Source organism: Rhinatrema bivittatum, chromosome 6 (genome assembly GCF_901001135.1).
Source record: "Rhinatrema bivittatum chromosome 6, aRhiBiv1.1, whole genome shotgun sequence".
Lineage (NCBI taxonomy): Eukaryota > Metazoa > Chordata > Amphibia > Gymnophiona > Rhinatrematidae > Rhinatrema > Rhinatrema bivittatum.
This window is the reverse complement of record NC_042620.1, coordinates 311,308,157-311,328,622: the sequence shown is the minus strand read 5'-3', so window position 1 is coordinate 311,328,622 and position 20,466 is coordinate 311,308,157. Positions and strand designations below refer to the sequence as shown.

Here is a 20,466-nt window from a genome sequence, read left to right as displayed (position 1 = left end):
CTAGTAAGAGAAAGGAAGTGATGATCCCCTTGTACAGGGCCTTGGTGAGGCCTCACCTGGAGTACTGTGTTCAGTTCTGGAGACCATATCTCCAAAGGGACAGAGACAGGATGGAGGAGGTCCAGAGAAGGGTGACCAAAAAGTTGGATGGTCTTCATAAAATGACTTATGAGGAGAGATTGAAGAACCTAAATATGTATACCCTGGAGGAGTGGAGAAGCAGGGGTGATATGATACAGACTTTCAGATACTTGAAAGGTTTTAATGATCCATGGTCAACAACAAACCTTTTCCGCTGGAAAAAAATCAGTAGAACTAGGGTCATGATTTGAAACTCCAGGGAGGAAGACTCAGAACCATTGTCAGGAAGTATTTCTTCATGGAGAGGGTGGTGGATGCCTAGAATGCCCTTCCAGAAGAAGTGATGAAGACTAAAACTGCAAAGGATTGCAAAGGGGCATGGGATAAACACTGTGGATCCATAAAGGCTAGAGGATGGGAATGACGAGAAGAGCCATGGGGATGGCTTGCTGGAATGATGGCTACTACCTGGTGATTACTACCCTTACTCAATAAGCCTTCACACGGTTAATGCAACTCCAACATTGCTCTCTGCTTCAAAGGAATGGGGAAATGTGGAAAGGAGGATTTGCATTCAGACAACAACCAACAAGGACTGAACTACACAGTCTGGGTAAACAAATAAGCGTGGGGGTAGCTTGCTTATTGTGGCAGTTATTCACTTTGAATGCATATACAGCGTTGCTCTCTGCTTCAACAGCAGGGAGAAATGTGGAAAAGAGGGTTTACTTTCAGACAACATCCAACAAGGCATTGATCTGTGCAGTCTGGGTAAACAAGCATCGGGGTAACTTGGTTGATGTGGTGGTTACTACCCTTAACCATTAAACCTTATGCTTCACCTTTGATGCAACTCCAACATTACTCTCTGCATCAACGGCAGGGGGTGGCAAGAAATTTGAATCAAACAGTTACCAACAAGGGCCCTAAACTTGGTGGTCGGTGAAACAGTTAAGTGTGGGAGCTTGCTGGGCAGACTGGATGGGCCATTTGGTCTTTTTCTGCCGTCATTTCTATGTATCTATGTATTATCTGAAAACACAACAGGCCATGCTGTGAATATTTTGTCTTGAAAAGGCCAGTCGTGGTCTTGAAGCAATGGTTGCTAACAGATAGCAGAAACAAAACCCATTAACGAGTGAAAGTTTTAGGCTAGATCTCACTAACTTAGTGTTCATCGAGCCTGTGTCTACTTCCTTTCTCACCACTGCAGATCACTAAGCCATCTACAGTCAATGAGAATATTATAAATGCTTTTGCTCAACACTCTTCTTGCTTGATTTTCATCAGTGCTCTCAGAATGAAGTTCCTGCACCATCAGAAGCCATTGCTTGGTGTGTGACTTGAAATGGCAGAGCCATACATTAGAAGTGATGGGAAAGGATCGTGGCATAGGCTAAGACAGCACCCGCCCTGATCGGCGAGGGAATGGGATTTGAATTCTATGCCCACTATTGCAGGTGCATTGAGAGAAACATGGGATTCAGGTGAGGCTTTCCTTCTGTGTCTGATTAATTAAACCAGAGGTCGCAAGATGGTTCTCAGCCCCCCAGTGGGAAGGATATGTCACTTCCGCCTGGAAGTGCCAGCTGTAGGCTGAAAGTGTTGTTGCTGCCATCCACCCTCTCTGCTTCCCAGACTTCTAGAGAGGAGACCTTCATGAGTCTCCCATCCTGGAGCGGGCTCCCCAGGTGGCCCCGGGATCCTAAAGTTTTTCCACTTCTGAATAAGTCCCTTGATCTCTGTGAGTCTGTGGCGTTCCACTTTTATCATTCTTTGTTCCACAAAGCATAGCAGAATAGAGAAGGCCATTTCTGGCTGTGTCCCTAGCAGCACAAAGGATAGTATTAAATATTTCAACAAGCAAAATGTAGAGCAGAAAGTCTAACCTTACTTTCCCCTTCCCGGCACATAGGTAGGGTAATTCTAGCCGAGGCTCTACAGCTGATGTCCAGTAAAATGAACTTGACTCCATAAACTACAGAACACTGACATTTTCCACTGCTACAATTACTAAGTCTATGAGGGGAGGAAAGACATAACCCTCACACATCTGCTTAAAATTATACAATCAAAATATATTTATTAAACTTTCTCACGTTTTATTTGTTGTCATTTGGTCAATATTAGGTGGAATGATATTTTTAAATAGTACTTATGTTTTATTTTAAGTACTTACCCTTACACAAATGCACACATGTAATGGGACATGCGTACTCCATCAGTGCAGCATGCATGTATCATGGGCAGGGCAGATGCTGACAAAACTGTGCTATTGGCAAGGGTTGCTTCTGTGCTCCCCTTCCCTTTCAAGCTCATGTGCTTGCAGACTGATTCAAAAGGGAGGCATGGCACCCCTGTTTGGCTTGGTGCCCCATGGAGATACCCTTCTTGTCCACCCCTTGCAACAGCCCTGATCATGGGACATGCATGCTCCATCAGTGCAGTGTGCATGTGTCATGGGACATGTATGCTCCTTCAATGCAGTATACATGTGTCATGGGACATGCTTTATCCACCTGTGCAATGCGCGTACCTCATGTGGCATACATATAGCCAATACATTTCTGTAGGAGCACTTATGGCAGTAGCTTCTCTGCAAGTTATGTCTGTTGCTTGACAACTGAATCCAGCAACAATGGGTCTTCCCAATTCAAGATACTATGGTGCTAATGCACCAGACTGCAAATTGCTGTGTTTTTGGAAATGTCAACCTTCTTTTTTTTACATTGAATGTGTAATAATGCCCAAGATCCACACTCCTAGTGCCTTTTCAGCATTTGTGGGAAACAACTGGGTTTGATTACCCTCCAGTGCAGTCACTATGTAATAGTATCTGTGTACTTGGCACCTTCACCTAGTCACTGCCTCCGACTGGAGATTTCATAAACGTAAGCCAATGACACTTGCGTACTTAGGACAGTAACCAAGCTAGAACAGGCCTTCTTAATACAAAAGATTCACTTAACAGGGAGGTAGCAGATACATGCAAACCATGTTGCCAGGACACTCAGTCCATACTTAGCAAAGAGTCATCATTCCATGCCCTGATCAGACAAGCTGCACTGTATGCAGTCCTTAAGTATTGCACATTCCCCATCTCTATCCCTTGATGGCTCTCAGCTGAGACATGAAGAACACCAAATAAAAGTACAGGCACCAATGGGGGACTCACCCCACCATCCAGTTCTCACTAACTACAGCAAGAAGCACAATTTCTTCAATGAAAACAAACAAATAAATATTGCTTCAAGGTATCACAGGTAAGCCGTACTAGAAGGTGGGTCACAGTTTCACAAACTTCATTTAATTTAGTCTTTTTCCTCCTTGTTTCATGGGCTCCATGCAGCATACACGTTGCCATGTTCAGCTGTGAAAACAGAACCTTCAGTGCTGTTTTGCAAGTGGGGCCCACAGTAAAACCCAGTGGAGTAGCTGAGTTACCATGAAAACCTGAGGCCTTAGCGTTGCTCCAAAACCACATGCAGAATTGTTAACAGCTTGTTGTCCATCTTCTAGAAAAGAAGATCTGATATGTCAACAAACTAGTTCATGTGAGCTGTTCAACCTTGGTAAACATACATATAAAATACAAGCAAACCATCTTTGGCCAAACATGGAAATGTAAACCTTCTGAGAAGACGTCCTCTTCAAAGTTCTTAAGAAATATTCCAGTGTAAGTTTTAAAGAGATCCTCCTTTGCCCAATTCGATGTCTTCTAGACCCAAATGTCCTCTAGAGCTCTGGCCTAGATTCCCATCTGTCCAAGACACCTCCTCTCTTCAATCTTCAGTTGTTCTGCAGGTGGCAGCTAATATCTTTAATTCCCTGAAGAATCCGCTTCATATGACCCACTTTTGTTATCCCAAGATCCTTAAAGAAACAACAGAAAAGTTTTTTGTTTTTTTTACGAGGGTGGGAGCTGCAGGTGAAGTCCAACCATTTACACTTGCAAGTCCATTGGCCAAAACGAGCGGGGAGATTGTGAACGTCACGCAAAGAGGACAATTTAAAGACAGTAATCTGAGGTCACAGAGGAAAACCATTAGGATCCCACTTTATCACTCTACTTTTCATTTAATTCCTTAGGAAACAGTAGTATGTAATATTTCTGAAAATTCTTCCTGTTTAGCTGTACACACTGGTCTGAGTTTAAATAAACTGGAGGTTACTGTGCTGACTCTTTCCCAGAACACCATGCAGGCATCACACACTGACACATGCAACGTGAGACTGCAGCATGCATAGGTGAAGAGCAGACCTGGGGAATGGCCACCATACAAAACGGTTCATAGCACAAACAAGAGACTTCAGGCAAGGAGTCTTTTAAAAACATGAGATGCAAACCTTTAATCGCAAAAAAAAAAGCATAAAATATTATAAAGACAAAAACATGAAGACCTGGGAAAAAGAACAAAGAGGATGCTGGAGCATCAGGGAAGCGCTAAGCTGATACGCGGATGAATTTATTGGCTGCGGCTACTTTCACTGTACAATTTTAAAGTTTTTATGCTGCTAGTGGAAGAATGATGTCAGGATAAGAATGGATGAGATGGGCTAGAAAAGCTTTTAAATAAGTAGATGCGTCCTGTGGCATTCTAGGGTACTTTATCTCACTTCCGCCCATGGAAAGGGTCCCAAAGTCACGGCGCTGACAGCATTCAGTTATTGCAACCTGCGTCTGTTTAGGTAATTTCTTTTAGTTCTTTTTGTAGTTTTCCTTTTTTCTTGCTATTTCACTTTGTTCTCCATTCTTGTCTAACACCCCGTTCCCTATTTTCCCCCCTGAAATAGCGCTTTCTCTCACGCCTGGCTTCACTCCCCAAGTCTACCCCGTTCTTCCTTCCTCCCCCTGTCCCCTGCTTGTTCTCCTGTTGCTCCTTACCCTTCTCCACTTCCCATCCTCTCAGCTTTCTCCCTGGCCTCTCCTTCCCTCCCCGGCTCCTCTTGTTTATCCTCTGAAGGCCGCGGCTCGGCCTCTCCGCGGGCCTCCTCTCATTACGCTCCTCCCCCGTTCCTTCTCTTAAAACGTCGAGCCGAGCTGAGCACCAGCAGTGGGAAGAAGAGAAGCGTGGGGGGGGGGGGTGGGGTAGGGGCGGGAAGTAGGAAGCAGCAGCAGGCAGTAAGGAGAAGGGTTTGGCCCCAGGCAGCAGCAGCAAACGGAGGCGCAGGCAGGCGCAAGCGGTGTGCTGGCAGAGAGAAAGCGGCAGCGGCGGGTATCAAGGACGGGCTGACAGAGTGCCACAGTTCCCTGGCGCCAGGCAAATTCTTTGGCAGCTGCAAGTGCAGAATTGCAGAAAATGGAGGGGGTGGAGGGGGGTGGGGGGGGGGGGAGAGGACCCTAATCCATTATTATTTCCAGAAAATTGTCAGAAATCCAACTCTGCTCAGGGGCGCTCAATGCAGACTTCGGGCCTTATTTGCCTGCAGTGTGTTTTGCTTTTTCCCCCGCTGCAAAAGGTGACAAGAAAAGGATTTCAAGGCACGAGTACCTTCAGGTCTCTTCTTTCCAGCAGTACCAACTCTGAGCCCTGGATGTCATGACGGATAAAAATATCTTTGTACTCCACTAAGCCAAGAGCTTCCAGCCAAGCGGCCACCTCCTCCGTGCCCCACTTATCCACTAGCGGAAAAAAAAGAAATGAAGATGGAGAGGAAAGACTGAGAGAAAAAAAAAAAAAAAGATACACCCCCACAAGGACATAAAAACCAAGCAGCTGTTAGCAAAGCATGTAAGAAATTGTGCCGGTGCATAGCAAGCTCCTCCTACGGTACCACAAGCAGCCCCTCTGACACCAGAGAGCAGGCACCTCCTACACTGCATTCAACAGGCTCCTCCTACATGGTGTACAAACCCCTCCTACACTATCCTGCAGGCCACGCCCACACAAAATACAAGCCCCTCCTACACTGTATTTAGCAGGCCTCCTCTGATACAGTATGCAACAGATACTTCACGCTGTTCTTAATTATTAATTATTTGTTTCGTGACCGAAGCTGCTCTAAGCAAAGTACAATGAAATCAAAGTATGGTTTGTCTGGCTGACTTTGGGAACTATTTATTTATTTAAATTTCTGTACCAATATTAGTGGGAACATCATATCGGTTTACATCAGAACAATGAACATAAGGAAAGATAGTTACATTAAACAGGGAGTTGGGGAGGGAATGATAGGAACTTAGAAAGAAGACTGAAAGTTCATAGGAATCAGGCTACTCTGTAACAGATTATAGCCAAAATAAATTAACATTGAGTATACAATTTGAAGTAACAGTAAGAACTATGTACAACGGGTGTAAGGAGGGATTGCGTGGAAGGTTCGGGTGTGTTTACATGGTGCGGGTATGTTTGCACTGGGTGAGAAGGGTATTATTGTTGATAGGCTTGTTTGAAGAGCCAGGTTTTCAAGTTGGCTCTGAATTTTGAGGTGGAGGTCTCAAGCCTGAGGTTGGGGGGTAGAGAATGCCAGAGCGTGGGTCCAGCAATGGATAGGGCTCGTTCCCTTGTGGAAGTAAGGTGTGTTCTTTTTAGTGAGGGTACGTGGAGGGTTCCATTACTGGAGGCTCTGGTGGATTTTTTGGATTGTACCGGGCAGAATGGATCAACGAGCCAGTTTGAGTTGTGTGAGAGTATAGCTTTGTGTGTCAATGTTAGGGCTTTGTATACGATGCGAGAGGGGATTGGAAGCCAATGTAAGTTCTTGAGGAGGGGAGTAATATGATCATATTTGCGGGCATTGGAGATGGTTCTCGCAACTGCATTCTGCAGCATTTGGAGGGGTTTTATTGTAGAGTATGGAAGGCCTAAGAAAAGGGAGTTACAGTAGTCCATTTTTGTTGAGAGGATGGCTTGAATGACTGTGCGAAATCAGTGGCATGAAGTAATGGTTTCAGTTTCTTCATGACATTAAGTTTGAAAAAACCTTCTTTGAGGATCAGATTGATATGTTTTTTTAGGTTCAGTTGTTGGTCTATTTGAACCCCAAGACTTCATACGTCGGGCTGCCTTGTGAAGGTATCGTAGGCAGGATCATTTGTGATGGCTGGTTTGGGGGGTGATTGTTGGGAGATGAGGAGCAGTTCGGTTTTTGATGCGTGTTTTTGTGCGTGTTGGCGCGCGCATATTATAAAATACGGTTCCTATCTTTTCCCCTCTCCTCCCTGAGCCCTCCAGTCCATCTGTAGTATTACTTTTCTTTGTGAAATTGTAACTGCAGACAAGAAAAACCGGGACTGGCTCAGCATTTTTCTTTCTCTGGTGTACAGAGAGAGGTAGAATTTCTCACCGTCCCTTCTTTCTTAGAGGCCCAAACTATAACCTACCTTAAAGCCTCTGTTCTGATGCTGTTCAGTCTGATGTTGTTTCTACGCTTTGAATTCATGAAATTAGGATAAAGAAAAATCAGAAGGGTCAGGCCCTATAACTCAATGTGTGAGTGCTGTGGTGCAGTAAACCTGGGTCTGAGCCGGCCATCCTTTGCAGGATGGCTAGGCTTGCATATGCCCTGGATGCACAACTGCCTTCTGGGTGGGAGGGAAGGCAGCACTATTGTGGCAGCCCCTGCCAGCCACAAAGAGCAGCACTGAAGGACCATGCTGAGGAGATGTCCCTGCAACCTCCACGGCTGGTGAGGGTTCCCAGTGCCACCTAGGCATGCCATCTGGGATAGGGAGCTTAAAGAGTAGGAAAGGGGGTAGGAAAAAAAGGAAGCCAGAGAAAAGTGGCCTGTTTCTAATATCCTGTCTATCCTACAGACAAAGTGGACCCTATATTATTTTCCACAACATTAAAGACGATGGAGGTAATTTTCAAATCCATTTACATGCATGCAACCTAGTTTTATGCATGCAAATGGCTGTACTAAAATAGCTTGGAGCCGTATGCATACAAAAGTAGACATGTAACTCGGTTATGTGTGTATGTTTACATGAATTGAGCAGAGGTATTCCAGAGGGCAGAGTTGGGGTGGAGTCAGCACTTAGTGCATACCTTTTTGTGGCAGAACAGTAGCAGCTGGAAGCAAGAGAGAGAGACATACAGCTGGAGATGGACTGTTAAAGTTACTAGAACTGTCACTGTTTAAGTTACAGTAGAGCAGTGCTTAGCCTGCAGTTAAGTTCAATAGGAAGTAAACAATATTGTGTAAACCCTTTTCCTTTTCCTTGCTTGATGCAGCACAGATTTCTGTGTTATACTTTTCATTCACTGTTCCTCTTTGTTAATAAAAACTAATTAATTTATTACTGCTGTGTTGGAGACTGATTTGAAATCCCAGATAACTGAGAAGTTGAGTGAGTCCAGTGTTTTGCATGCATGATCTGCGAGCACTTTTCTGAGAACTGTGGGACCCCAGTTTGTGGAGTCACAGTGTCCTCAGAAAAACCTTCATGGAATAGCTTGGTTGGAAAGGTAATTGCAAGCAGAGTTGCAGTTGATGGGTGGATGGTTGCCAGGAAAGAACAGGAGGTTTCACCTGCACACAGGTGCAGGTGAGACCTTGTTGTACCTTCTGGGACTCCCAGGTGGCCATGGGTTTGAGCCGTGGTGGATGTTAGGGGACATGCAAAGACATTACATAACATGTTTGATTTTTAAAAGCATGCACATAAGTGCATGTACATAGGTTATACCTTCTGGTGTAACTTTACATGCATTCATTTGTGTGCATACTCAAGTCAATTACCTGAGCATTTTCAAGGTGAACTTACATGTGTATGTTTGTTTTGAAAATACTCGGTACAGGTAGACTTTACTGCTATGCAGCAATTTGAAGATTACCCTCCTTAACTACTGTAAACTCTAACAAGTTATGCAAATCATCCTACATAAACTGTACAATGACAACATAAGTATTTTCCTGTTTCCAGTCTAATAGATGGGTTAAGACCTCTCTGAGAATTAGAGAAATTTCTAACATGCATGGAAGTATCTCCCAGCACCAAGAGGTGGATAAAGTTCCCTGAAATCACCTGCTAAGGAGCCACTGGACTTCTGCTTCTGAAGCTTCTCTTTCTCCTTCTTGGGCTTTGGAATAATTCGTAACTTGAAGCTGCCCTTGTGACCACTCCTGGTGCTCTCCTGGAACCCGAGAAAAAAAAAGATCTGGAGATCAAGGATTATTCCCACCTTACTGAAAGTCAATGGAACATTCTGCATTTGCACTATTGAGCACCGAGCAATCTAGAAATGATGCACATTAACTAACCACAAGGTCCGGAGACAATTCCAGTGCTGTAGCATGATGAGAAGCATGGCAGGGTTTTTTGTGATGGGATTGGAACTGAGGCAAAAGAACTGGAAATGTGGCAAATGTGATGTGAAGAGATTGGAAATGTGGTGGGGGTAGGACAAGAGACACTTAAAAAAAACTGCTGAGAAGAGCATGTGAGAGTAGCAGCAGCAGCCAGAGGAAGAAAGCAAAGAGAAAAACAGAGAAAGTGTGAAAAGCATAGCCAGAGAGGGAGGAGTTAGAGAGGGCAGAGACAGAGCAGAGGCTGGAGCTGAGTAAGCAGGAGGGAGAGTAGCAGGAGAGCACAGCAACAGATAAGAAGCCCCAGACTTGCTGAGGACTGAGGAAAGAAAATAATTTTCCCAATTAGTTTTTAGATGCGATAATTTGCTCCAAGCTGTGTTACACTAGTGCTTAGGCACACCAGCAGCCTGAGACATCTATATAAATAAAAATGTAAAATAGTTTGAACGTAATCGATAATCTCAGAAACTACTGCATCAATTGCTTTCAAATTTGGACACAACCTTGCTTTCACTTTCGGCAAGGTTCTTCTCTATCTAGATTACATAGATGTCACACGGTTACAGATAAAAACATGTCTTTACATGTGTGTGGGGAAAACAGCGACATCCATTGGACAGACAAGCAATACACGCTATCTACCTTGGGAAATGAAGCTGCTGTACTGCGCATGCGCGGGCGGGAGCGCACGTCAGGCACAGCGGGACCAACATGGCGCTGGGAGGAGCAGCAGCAGCAGACCAGCGGCGATATTGGGCGTGGTGGTGTCGGCCGGCCGAACTTCGACACCTGGGAGGAGCTGCGGCGGCGATCTGGTATGGCTCACGTGCACGACAGGGAGGGATCCTCGCTGACCTTGTGTCTTCGGGAGCGGGCAGCGCAGAACCGCACAAGAGGGAGAGGGACGGGGGTGGGATCAGCTGGGAGGGCATTGCGAGCGGGAGGGGATCTGAATCAGGGAAGGAGATTCAGAGAGGATGTGCTGTCATTGACGAAAGGGTAGGGAGTAGGCGGGGAGAGGTGACAGTGAGGGGAGGGAGAATGAAGGGGGCGGTGAGTGTCAGGGGAGAGACACAGAGGGGAGAGGTGAGTGTGAGGGGTGAGAGTTGGAGTGGGGACAGGGGAGGAAAGGGGGGGTGAGTGACCAAGGGGGAGGACGATGTGTGACTGAGGTATATGAGCAAGGGGAAGGGGGAGGGAGGGAAAAGAACCTGACTCTGCCACTGCAACGCGTGGCGGGCCACCGCTAGTTGAGAATACAATGCCAAGTTCCCGAATGCACTGCCAGCACTCACCTCCTCAGAGGAATTGATGATATGTGCCATCCAGTGGATATCAGCCACTTTCTGCAGGTTGTGGTTAACTGTGTTTAGTAAGCACTGCAATCCCTCCTCCTCCTGAAGGGAATCCAACTGCTGAGAGAGAGAGAGAAAGAGAACCTGTGACCGGGCTGATAAATAATAGGCCTGCACAGTGCAAGCTATGTCACTGTGTATTGGATCCCTATAAGAACCTGTCAACCTATAAGAAAAAAATCATCTGCCTATTATTATTATTACAGCTAATACAATGGATTAGAATAGTGGCCCACCATGCCACACACAGGAAATAATGCCTGCACAGCTGGGCACTCATATGGAAATAGAAACCTAGAGAAGGACTCAGCTAAAGACCTGCAGGACCACCTAGTCTTCTTTTTTTCCTACCTGCTGCAGTATCACAGATCTTAGTTGATTGCCACTTTTACCCTTGCTTCCTGATTGCTAAGGATCCTATATGGCTGCCACAGACTTTCTTGAATTTTGTCACACCCCTTTCACTTGCAGACTGTTCCATGTAATCATCATTCTTCATAGGAAGAGGCATTTCCTTATGCCTTTTCTGAGCCTGCCTCCTTTTGCACCTTCTTGTTTTAGAATTCCTTTTGTACATGATTTATCCCTTTCAGGTATCTGAATGTCTCTGTCCTATCTCTCCACTCCCTCCTCTCTCCCAGGATATACATGGTTAGCAGGGCAGCGCTATTGTTTGTTTTGCTTTGTGCTTGTTAATGTTTTTAGCAAGAGCTAAAGGGACTTAGCACACACTACAAATATTTAAAGTGTTTTTAAACCATGTTAATGCATGCTAATTGGATTTATCATTCTCTGCAACCATTTCATGTGCACTAAAACAAAATGGCACCAAACTAAATTTTAAAAAAAACAATACAAATACACATTTTGCAGCTGCACAGTCCTAATGTTTAGGTGCTTAGTTCTCAACTCACACCAGTTTGGTAGCCCGCGCCCTCTATCTGATCTCTCTCTCGATATATCTCTTTTCTGCTAGATAAACTGCTCCATAAGTGACCCCGTATTCCACTGATTTTCCCCATTACCTTATTATACTGCATGGCAACCTAAAGGTCCAACATATCCAAATCCCTCATCTATATGGTGATTGTCAGTATCTCACGCCCTATCACATTCTGCTCCTGTGAATCTGTGCAGCTCAGTTGCATGACTTTACACATTTTGCATTTCAGTGTAAGATACACCACAATTCTGACCTCTTTCCAAGTTGTACAAGACTGCTCTTCCTTTGCACTCAACATTGATTATTACACAATTGCTGACATTACTGTACAGCATGCTTCATACTTTGGTTCCCTTGCATGGCTAATGAGAAAGGATGGAAGATCAGTCTGGCAAAACTTGGTAAACACCACAATTTGGTTGTGAAGATGCTAGCAGCCCCATTGCCAAAACCACAAAATCTCCTCTAGTCCACTGATGAATACATCAACTTTGGATGTGGCATTCCTGGGATTTCACTGCATGACTTTCACTTCAGACACTCAACTCTGCACACAAAGCACTCTGTTATTCAATTAGAGGGCAATCCTGATGAGAATTATCTCCATGTACTGTGGTAAAAAAAACAGTGAACAGCTACACTCACCAGTTTTCCTTCCAGAAATGCTCTTGTTTCGGTGCAGAGCGCCTTCACGCTGAGAGACAAGTCCACAGCAGTGTTCCTACTTAGAAACTAGGGCAATAAAATCAAGAACAAGGAAAAAGAGAGATGAAAGGGAACTTCTGTCAGTTCATCCTTGGCGCCATTTATAAATAGGAGCTAAGGAGAGAAAGTTATTTCCTGTCAAGCACAGTGAACAGATCACAGTCAAAGATCAGGCCAAAAAGATTCTGTCCCCCATGTAATATTTTCATCCTGTCTCAAATGTCTGATATAATGATATCTAAGGGAGTGACGCTATGGGTGTCATATACTGATGGCTCCGGGCAGCGAGTCTGAGAGTGAAATAATCAGAGATGCGAGGACATCTCAGAGCGGGGATACTGTTAGTGGAATAAACCGCTGATGAATTGCCGCCCTGGTCTACCGCACACTTTCATCTGACATTATCTGACTGGACTGAGTTCCTACTGGGCTCCCCTGATTGAATCAGTCAGCCGGTTCTTACCTCGGGGCAGTTATTGGGTTTGTTGGGGAAGGCTTCGTTCAGCGCCAGGGAGCTGCCATTTACAGCATGGGCCAGCTCCTGCTCTATGGCCTTGTGCGTCCTGGCAGCCTCATGGATTCTGTGGCATAACAAAGAAACAGAGATTTACTGCCCACTCTGGCAGTCACCAAGGCTTATCTCCTGAATTCTGCCCTCATCTATATTGGTGAGTAAGCTCCCTGTTCTGTTTCAAAAAATACAGGAGCAAAACTGTGCTTGAACTGGAAAAAGAAAAATTAAAAGCTAAACCCTAACTAAACCTCCTTGAGAGCCCTACTGAAAGCCTATCATGAGACTTTGGAGGATATTATTTTCGGTTTTTTTCTCTCTCCAGTGATTTCTGTCACCCCCTCCCTCCCTCCCTCCTCAGATTGCATACGCAAGCGACTCAGCGCTGCTCATTGGCCAATAAGGGCTGCCACAACCAGCGTTGGCATTCTCTCCCTCCCCGGGCTTAGCAAACCACCTCCGCAGTAGGCCAGAGCCTAACCAACATTAATGAACACGGGATCCGAACCTGAGTCATGGGTTAACACTTAGGTCCTAATTTGTAGTGTACCCTGAAGCCCTTGGAATCTGCTCTGTAGACTAGATGTGAGGTTGCCCTGGGGCTTGTTCTGGAGCCCAGTGAGAAGCTGGGAGATAAGACTTCACTGCACCTGCTGATGAGGGATTCTGCAGCCTGAGCCAACTGCTGCATCTGATTGTTCTCTTCCTCAGTGAGGTACTCCATGGATTGCTGTGAGTTCAGCCGGGGTCGCGTCGTGGCCCTGTAATTATCAACTTTCCGCTTGTCTTCCCACGATTTCAGAGTACTCTCAAATGCCTGTATGAAGACAATCACACTCTTCACAATCCCTAATAGGGATATGGGGGGTAGATGTTTCCAAGTGAGAGTGACAACAAGTTTGGGGAGACAGAATTACACATGATGTTCTGAAGGCCACCACTGTGGATCTTGATGGTTTGCATTTTGCAGGAGGGGGGGGGGGGTCCTTATTTCTAATATAGCCCCTTGTCATAGGTGGGGTTTTGGTAGCATCTTTGTAGTAGTGGTTGGAGATTTGGACCAGATCATGATATGGTTACAGAAATGGTAGTTGGCTGGAAGATGACTAGGAGGACCAGAAATACTGAAGGGCTTTTTTCCTTTTATATCAACAGCAAAATTCCTCAAAGATTTTGGACCCAGTGTCTACACCTACTCCAAACAACCATTTTATGGTAGTCCAGAGGAAGGTGAACCTCCCCAACCCCAAGAGCCTGTATGCCAAAGTTTAGTGAACTTCAGAGGGTTGGCCCAGACCATCATCTACAGCATAAGGAGGAAGAAGCCTTACTACTATCCAATACTGGTTGAATAAAAGGCATCTACCAGAATGCAAAGATCCTGTGATTATCCTTCTGACTGCCCCAACTCCACCACACTGATGCAAAGTAGTATAACTGTCACTCGCATGATATATAGACCTTCAGTATGTGACAAGTGCCCGTCTAGTGGTAATGCCACGTGAAGACAGTGCAAATCTGTACTGCCTGTATTTTAGTTGTACATCAAGGAACTAATATGAAAGGATGTCTTGCAATGTGGAGCACAATCCAGTTTAAATCAATTCACAGGAAAGGGAATGCTATTGCTTTCCAGATGGTATAATTCTTACGGTCAGCTCTCTCATACACCCTACACTCAGGTGAACAGAAGTACTAGAAGAAGCTTGGCTAAAACCAAATCAAGTGAGAACATTAGTAGGAGAAAGAAGCTGGGTGAATATAGGTTCCGTACAAACATGGCATGAATTATGTACTGATGTATTATTTGTTTTATATTTTCATGAATTGTATTAATTTGTATATTTGAACTGTTTTATTATTGTATTTATAATGTATTCTTTTTATAATATATTGCTATATATTGTATTATTTTCATGTTTATTTTTATGCTTTGAGAAGGGCTAAGGAAGATGATATACAAATGTAACAACAGAACATGAATGAGGAATGGATGCAGGTATGGAAGGGATGTACTACTTTCAGAGATGAGGACAATGAAAAAGATAAAAACTTACAGGGGTTTGTGTTTTATATGTAGTGTGTTATCTGCAGCACCGTTCCAAGTCAACTGGGTGGCAGGGGAATCTGCACCTTGGATGATATGGCTGGCCCCCTGGACTCCTTCTCAGGTCTCATGGCCGCATAAGGATTCAGGAGAGCTCCTGCCGCTTGGGCAGCAGCATGAAGCCCTGGCACTTTCCAGCCTGCTGCTAGGGTTGCCAACTGTCCAGTTTTGACCCGGACAGCCAGGTTTTCAGGCATTCTGTACAGTGTCCAGTCAGAGGTACCGACCGGACGCTAAATGTCCGGTTTTGCAGATGGATCCTCCTTTTTCCCCACAGCCTCTTTGTTAGAGGAAGAGAAAGGTAGGTCGGAGCCTATCGGAGGAGAGCTGTGCTGTATCCCTGCCTCCTTTTCCACGCTGTGATTGGACAGCACAGCCCTCAGCTCCCAGTGGCTCTGCAGATACATAGATATACTGTTTAGGCAGCTCACAGGCAGGATCTAAAATGCATGCAAATGAGGGGGTACCATTCCCCTACCCCACCCCCCCGGTCCTCAAGTGTCCAGTCCTGGTCTATGGGAAAGTTGGCAACCCTACCTGCTGCCCCGGGCAGTCGTGTGCCCCTTCCAATGGCCCTAATTGTCCACATCATTTGTTTATTTCACTTTTGATTATTTGTAACACTGTTTACCTTGTTAATAAAAATGTTATTTAAAAAGAAAAGAAGCATGAGTCTCACCCGAAGAAGTGACTGGAGACAGAGAAATACTGAGCTACTGCAGGTGGCACCACGGCTTTTAAGCAGTGTCAGCGAGGCTTTTCTCTGTCTCCATCTGCTGGCAGGGATGAATAAACCCATGGAGTCTGGACTGATCCGGGTACGTACAGGGAATGGAAATTTGTCCTGGTGCACTTTCATATTGCTGAGCTTCCTGCAAATTACTTCCTGTTTGCACGAGGGAGCAAGGTCTGCTCTGGAGCCTTTTTGGAATATGGAAAGACTACTACAGTCCAGAGTCAGTAAAAACAGGTTCCAATTAAAAAACATAGTAACGATGGCAGAAAAGGCCCATATCGTCCATCCAGTCTGTCCAGCGAGCTTTCTTATGGTAGCATTTGCCGCACCATGCAGGTTTCCCCCATTTTCTCTTAAGGGTAGCAACTGCCGTTCCCTGCAGTTATTCAATGAGCCTTCTTGAAAATTCAGACATTGTACTTATGACTGCTTATCAGTACCCCAGGCTCTAAAAATCAGGCCCATGTTGGCTGTCATTTGAATCCAATTCCTCTTCCACCCCATCCCCACTCCCCCCCACACCTTTGTCAAAGTGGAGAGCGATGTTGTAGTTGCGTCAAGAGCACCAAGGCTTATTGGTTAAGGGTAGTAATCACTTGGCCATCTCTTCAGGGTAGTAATTGCCGCTCCATGCAGGTTACCCCCATGCTTATCAGTTCCCCAGACCGTAAAAGTCAGGGCCCTTATTGGTTACTGTCTGAATCCAACTCCCCTCTTCCCCCTGCCATTGATGCAGGTGAAGAAATTACCCTCTGCCTCATCCTGTGGATCAGAGAAGCAAAGCAAAAACAAGTGGAGATGTCTGCAAAGTGTTGATTACTTGGAGGTCACATGTTCTGAGCTCCTGGTGGCACTACAAAGGTCATGGGGGTGTCCGGAAGGTTAAAGTGGGGATGATGGAGGGGTGGGGAAAGGGTGCTCTCCTAATGGGAAATTTGGCAGAACATATGTACTAACTTTTGACTGGGGGATGGGGAATGAGAAGGGAGGCTTTTCTGGCCTATAGGCCCTCAGCGATGTATTTTTGAGGCAGAAGAGGGAATGGGGAATTGGCTGACTGGGCCAGCCTTGCTTTTGCTGGGGTATTTGGCCAGGAAACCTGATCAGCTGAAATGTTTTTCCCATAGCACTGCTTAACCAGCTATAGCTTAACAGGTAGATTTTAAAAGTGTTGCAGGGTGGTGGGGGGGGGGGGGGGGTTTTGGGGACGACGACCAGTGTTACATTGGTCTGCCTAGGACATAAGTGTCTGTAAACCCTTGTAACACTGTCCCCTCCCCTCAAAAGCCACCCTGAGTTGAAAGTGCCTCTCTTACAGTGGGAGATATAGAGAGTGTCAGATTAATCCTTTAAAAGAATCTGTCTCTCTCTCTCTCAAAGCTAGTCACTTATCAGTATGTACAGTAGGGATATTTTAAATGATACACTTGTACTTGCACGCCCCATACACGTGTTTATGGGCACACGCACACCTTTTACAATTTACTTGTTTGAACATAGCCTGTTAAGTTAATCTTATCCAGGAATACAGCTGGTTAGATTTCAAAGTTATCTAAGTACGTATACCCAGATAACTTTATTCATCGACATTCAGTGAGATGTTTATCCTGCTGAATATCCCAGATAACTTCTCTGGCTCACTTCAGCTGGATACATGATCCATTTTTCAGTTTTTGAAATATTGGCCTCTTGTGTTTTGTTTGTCTGCTTATTATCTTTTTTTGCTTTTTTACAATTTCTATGCGAATATATCCCTGGCCATATTAGGTTTTAATGCAATATCTTTGTAATCTTTCTTCTTTTATGCTCAATTCAATATATTGTGGTATTTGCGTACAATTAAAAGTTTCAGTGTTACCCTTCTTTTATTCACAGATGTTAGTTCTGTGGGTGCTTGAGAGCCTCTAATGTTGAGCAAACTCCATCCCTTTGTCCGAGGAGGGGTGATTTATGTTGCGTCTAACATCATCCATCATTTTGAAAAGTTGGCTCCTATGGTTTTACTCCTTTGTTGCTTCTCCTACAATGCAGTATCAGACTAGAAGGTGCATGCTGACACACAGTATTATAACCGCTGACCATGAATAAAGCATGCGGATTTTGTAAACCGCTGTGATCTTCTCGCGGAACGACGGTATATAAAACTCCTAAATAAACAAAATCCCCTACCCCTGCTATGTTTCTGTTTCTTTTTTTGCTTGCGAATGGTCTGCCTCTTTTTGTGTTGTTCTCACTTTAATTTTGATATAACATATCTTGGTGTGTGGACAGCGGATTTTCCGTCCCGTCTGGTAACCCTGTGCTAAACCTGTAGGCCCCCAAAGCTATTATTGAAGGACCCCCAGGAACAGCAGACAGCTAGTCGATACCTTGCAGCAGCCAAATGTGCCCCTACATTGCAGAAGATGAGGTCAAGGGGGTTACAGATACATAAGATCTTTTTAACTTCTTTTATCCAAACAAGATCCAGTAGCACTTTGTAGCCATGAGAGGTGATATCAGTACTAGAATGCATGCCTCTTAATATCAATTAACTATGCTTCTGGGGAATTGGGTGCCTCTAAATTCCTAACTCACCCTGTCTCTCGTCAGCATTTGGGCCCGGTTCTTGTGCTGGATTTTGATCATTCCTGGAGGCTGGATCCAGGCTTCTCCATCCACTTGCACAGGAACTCCTTCGTCCCCTAGGATGGTGATCTTAACCATTCGACACTGCCGGGAAAAAAGAGAAGAAAAAGGCTGTAAAGCACATGGAGACAAGCCCGGCATTAAGGGGAGCACTGCAAAGGCATGAATCCAGTTTCTGAAGATACCCCGGGTTTGACCCCCCCCCTGGTGGTAGTGCCATCTGATGCAAGTTCACCACTGAACCAGCTAGGGTTGTCTTAAGCATCTTTTTTGATTGCCTTCTGAGTTATTTGCCGTGAAGGGCACTGGGTGACAAATCTCAAAGTAGAGGAAAGAGGCTTTGAGACAACTAAAATTGGATTAGCCTGTCAAGATCTGATCTGACTTGAATGGGGTCACAAGCTTCAGGTCATCTATGTGATTTGGGCCAGTTCCTGCTTCATAATTCCCCTAACAAGGCATTCTGGGAGCTACAGTCCTGCTTAACAAAGCCACCAAGGGCTTAGAAATCAGAACGTCTTAGCGGAGAAGGACATGCCTTCTGGTTTAGCACAAAAGACGACTCAGGCAGGAGTACCATCCATGGGGAAGATACGCAGATAAGCAGCTGGTGTTGGATTCTCGCTTTTCCCTCAAACCCTCCGTGAAGGACCGATAAATCTACCTCAGAGCTGCCAGCTGACTCAGTCACTGGAGGAAGAATTGGAAGCCATTCTTGGCTTTCATATACTTATTTTACAGTTCTGCTTCTTCCATTTGCAATTTTTGACAGTTCTGCTTCTTCCATTTGCAATTAGCATTACAGGTAAACCAAAACGCTATCAGGAGAAGGGCGAAACAAGAACAGCAGGACTGGGCCTAGGTCTCCCTCCAGAAACTGGATCGCTTAGCAGCTCTGCCATCCCAAAGCAGGAAATAATATTACAGTTCACCAGATATTAGAAAATAAATAAACCCCCCCCTGTGTCTCCTGCTAATGTCGTCTTTCAAAACGTTAACTCCATTTTCCCACTGAAGGTTTTTCCTTCCCCACGTATCTAACGCTGTGCTCTCTTACGAGATCCTGGAAGTACAGGCAGCAGCCTCACTGCAGGGCACGCCCTTGGCACAGTGCCACCTGCTGTTATTACCTGGGCGATGCGATGGTGCTGCAGGTTAATGACCCGGGATACTGCCATCTGTATGCTACCAAACACCGCCACCACCTCCAGCTTCTTGTCGTCGAAGGACGGCGCTCCAAAGTTCTGCGAGGGAAGAGGATGGTGTTATTAGGGGGGGGGACTGGCAGGAGGACGGACCCCACCGCTATCTGCATATTCCTCTTCATGCTGTGCTCGTGGCTTCGCCCAACCTCAGAACCGAACAGAGGTCCACGTTCAAAGGGTTTCTCCAGCTAACGTTTGCAGTCACCCAGACCAAACCAGCATTTTCAATTTCCCCCCTCCCCTCTCTTCAGCCCACCAGCTAAATTTCATTCAAGCCCATCATTACCTGGACAAAATGCACCTTGACCAAAAAAAAAAAAAAAAACAGGCAGCGCTGGCGGTGTTCCTGGGACATGGTTTCACTTTGTCTGGGCAACGCTGATATTCGGCGCAGGCCAGACAACGTAACCCAAGTAACTGTCTGGATAAACAGCTGTCCCAGTGTTGTCTGGGTGATTTTAGACCTGATATTCAGCCAGCCGGCATTTGGGCTGAATATCGGGATAAAGTTAAGTAGACAAAATTGGCCGGTGACCACTGGCTGAATCCAGACTTCATAGGCTCAACTCACTGCCGTCATAGTCATCAGCTTTTCCTTTCCAGGAGCCAAGGCTCTCTCGCTCTCTCTCTCTCTTTCTCATTTCCCCAGGAATGGTGATGTTTTCTATATTTCTCTTGCCCAAAAGGTTCCCGACGCCCATATACTGCAGAGAGGAACTAACAAATAAAAGGGACCATAACCAAAGCTTTTTCAGCAGATAAATGTGCATTTACCTGCGCAAAGAAAGCCTTGTGAACATTGCCCCCCCCCCTTCCGTCCCCCGTCTGTGGGTAAATGTGTGTGCGCACTGTTCACAGCGTGTGCACTTTTCCCTGCACAAAAAAAAGGGGCCTGGCCAGGTCAGGGGAGAGAAAGACTGCGCAGAGAGTGCATTTTAAA

At 45.4% G+C, this 20,466-nt stretch overlaps 1 protein-coding gene across 5 annotated transcripts in view; it reads right to left on the bottom strand.

Annotated features, from left to right (window-relative positions):
* Positions 1-1,088: 1,088 nt before the first annotated feature.
* The window catches only part of LOC115094425 (diacylglycerol kinase delta-like), a 305,506-nt gene continuing 286,128 nt past the window's right edge, over positions 1,089-20,466 (bottom strand). For 2 of the 5 annotated variants that reach the window (XM_029607467.1, XM_029607471.1), the window contains 9 exons: positions 19,452-19,565; positions 18,271-18,405; positions 13,501-13,667; positions 12,803-12,920; positions 12,280-12,366; positions 10,632-10,751; positions 9,053-9,161; positions 5,574-5,704; positions 1,090-3,954 (listed from right to left, as the gene is read on the bottom strand). In XM_029607467.1, coding sequence (XP_029463327.1) covers positions 3,871-3,954; positions 5,574-5,704; positions 9,053-9,161; positions 10,632-10,751; positions 12,280-12,366; positions 12,803-12,920; positions 13,501-13,667; positions 18,271-18,405; positions 19,452-19,565 — 1,065 coding nt within the window. In that variant the 3' untranslated portion in view covers positions 1,090-3,870. Of the gene's footprint in view, positions 3,955-5,573; positions 5,705-9,052; positions 9,162-10,631; positions 10,752-12,279; positions 12,367-12,802; positions 12,921-13,500; positions 13,668-18,270; positions 18,406-19,451; positions 19,566-20,466 lie in introns of all 5 variants that reach the window. The other 3 variants (XM_029607468.1, XM_029607470.1, XM_029607472.1) reach the window with 3 other exon arrangements.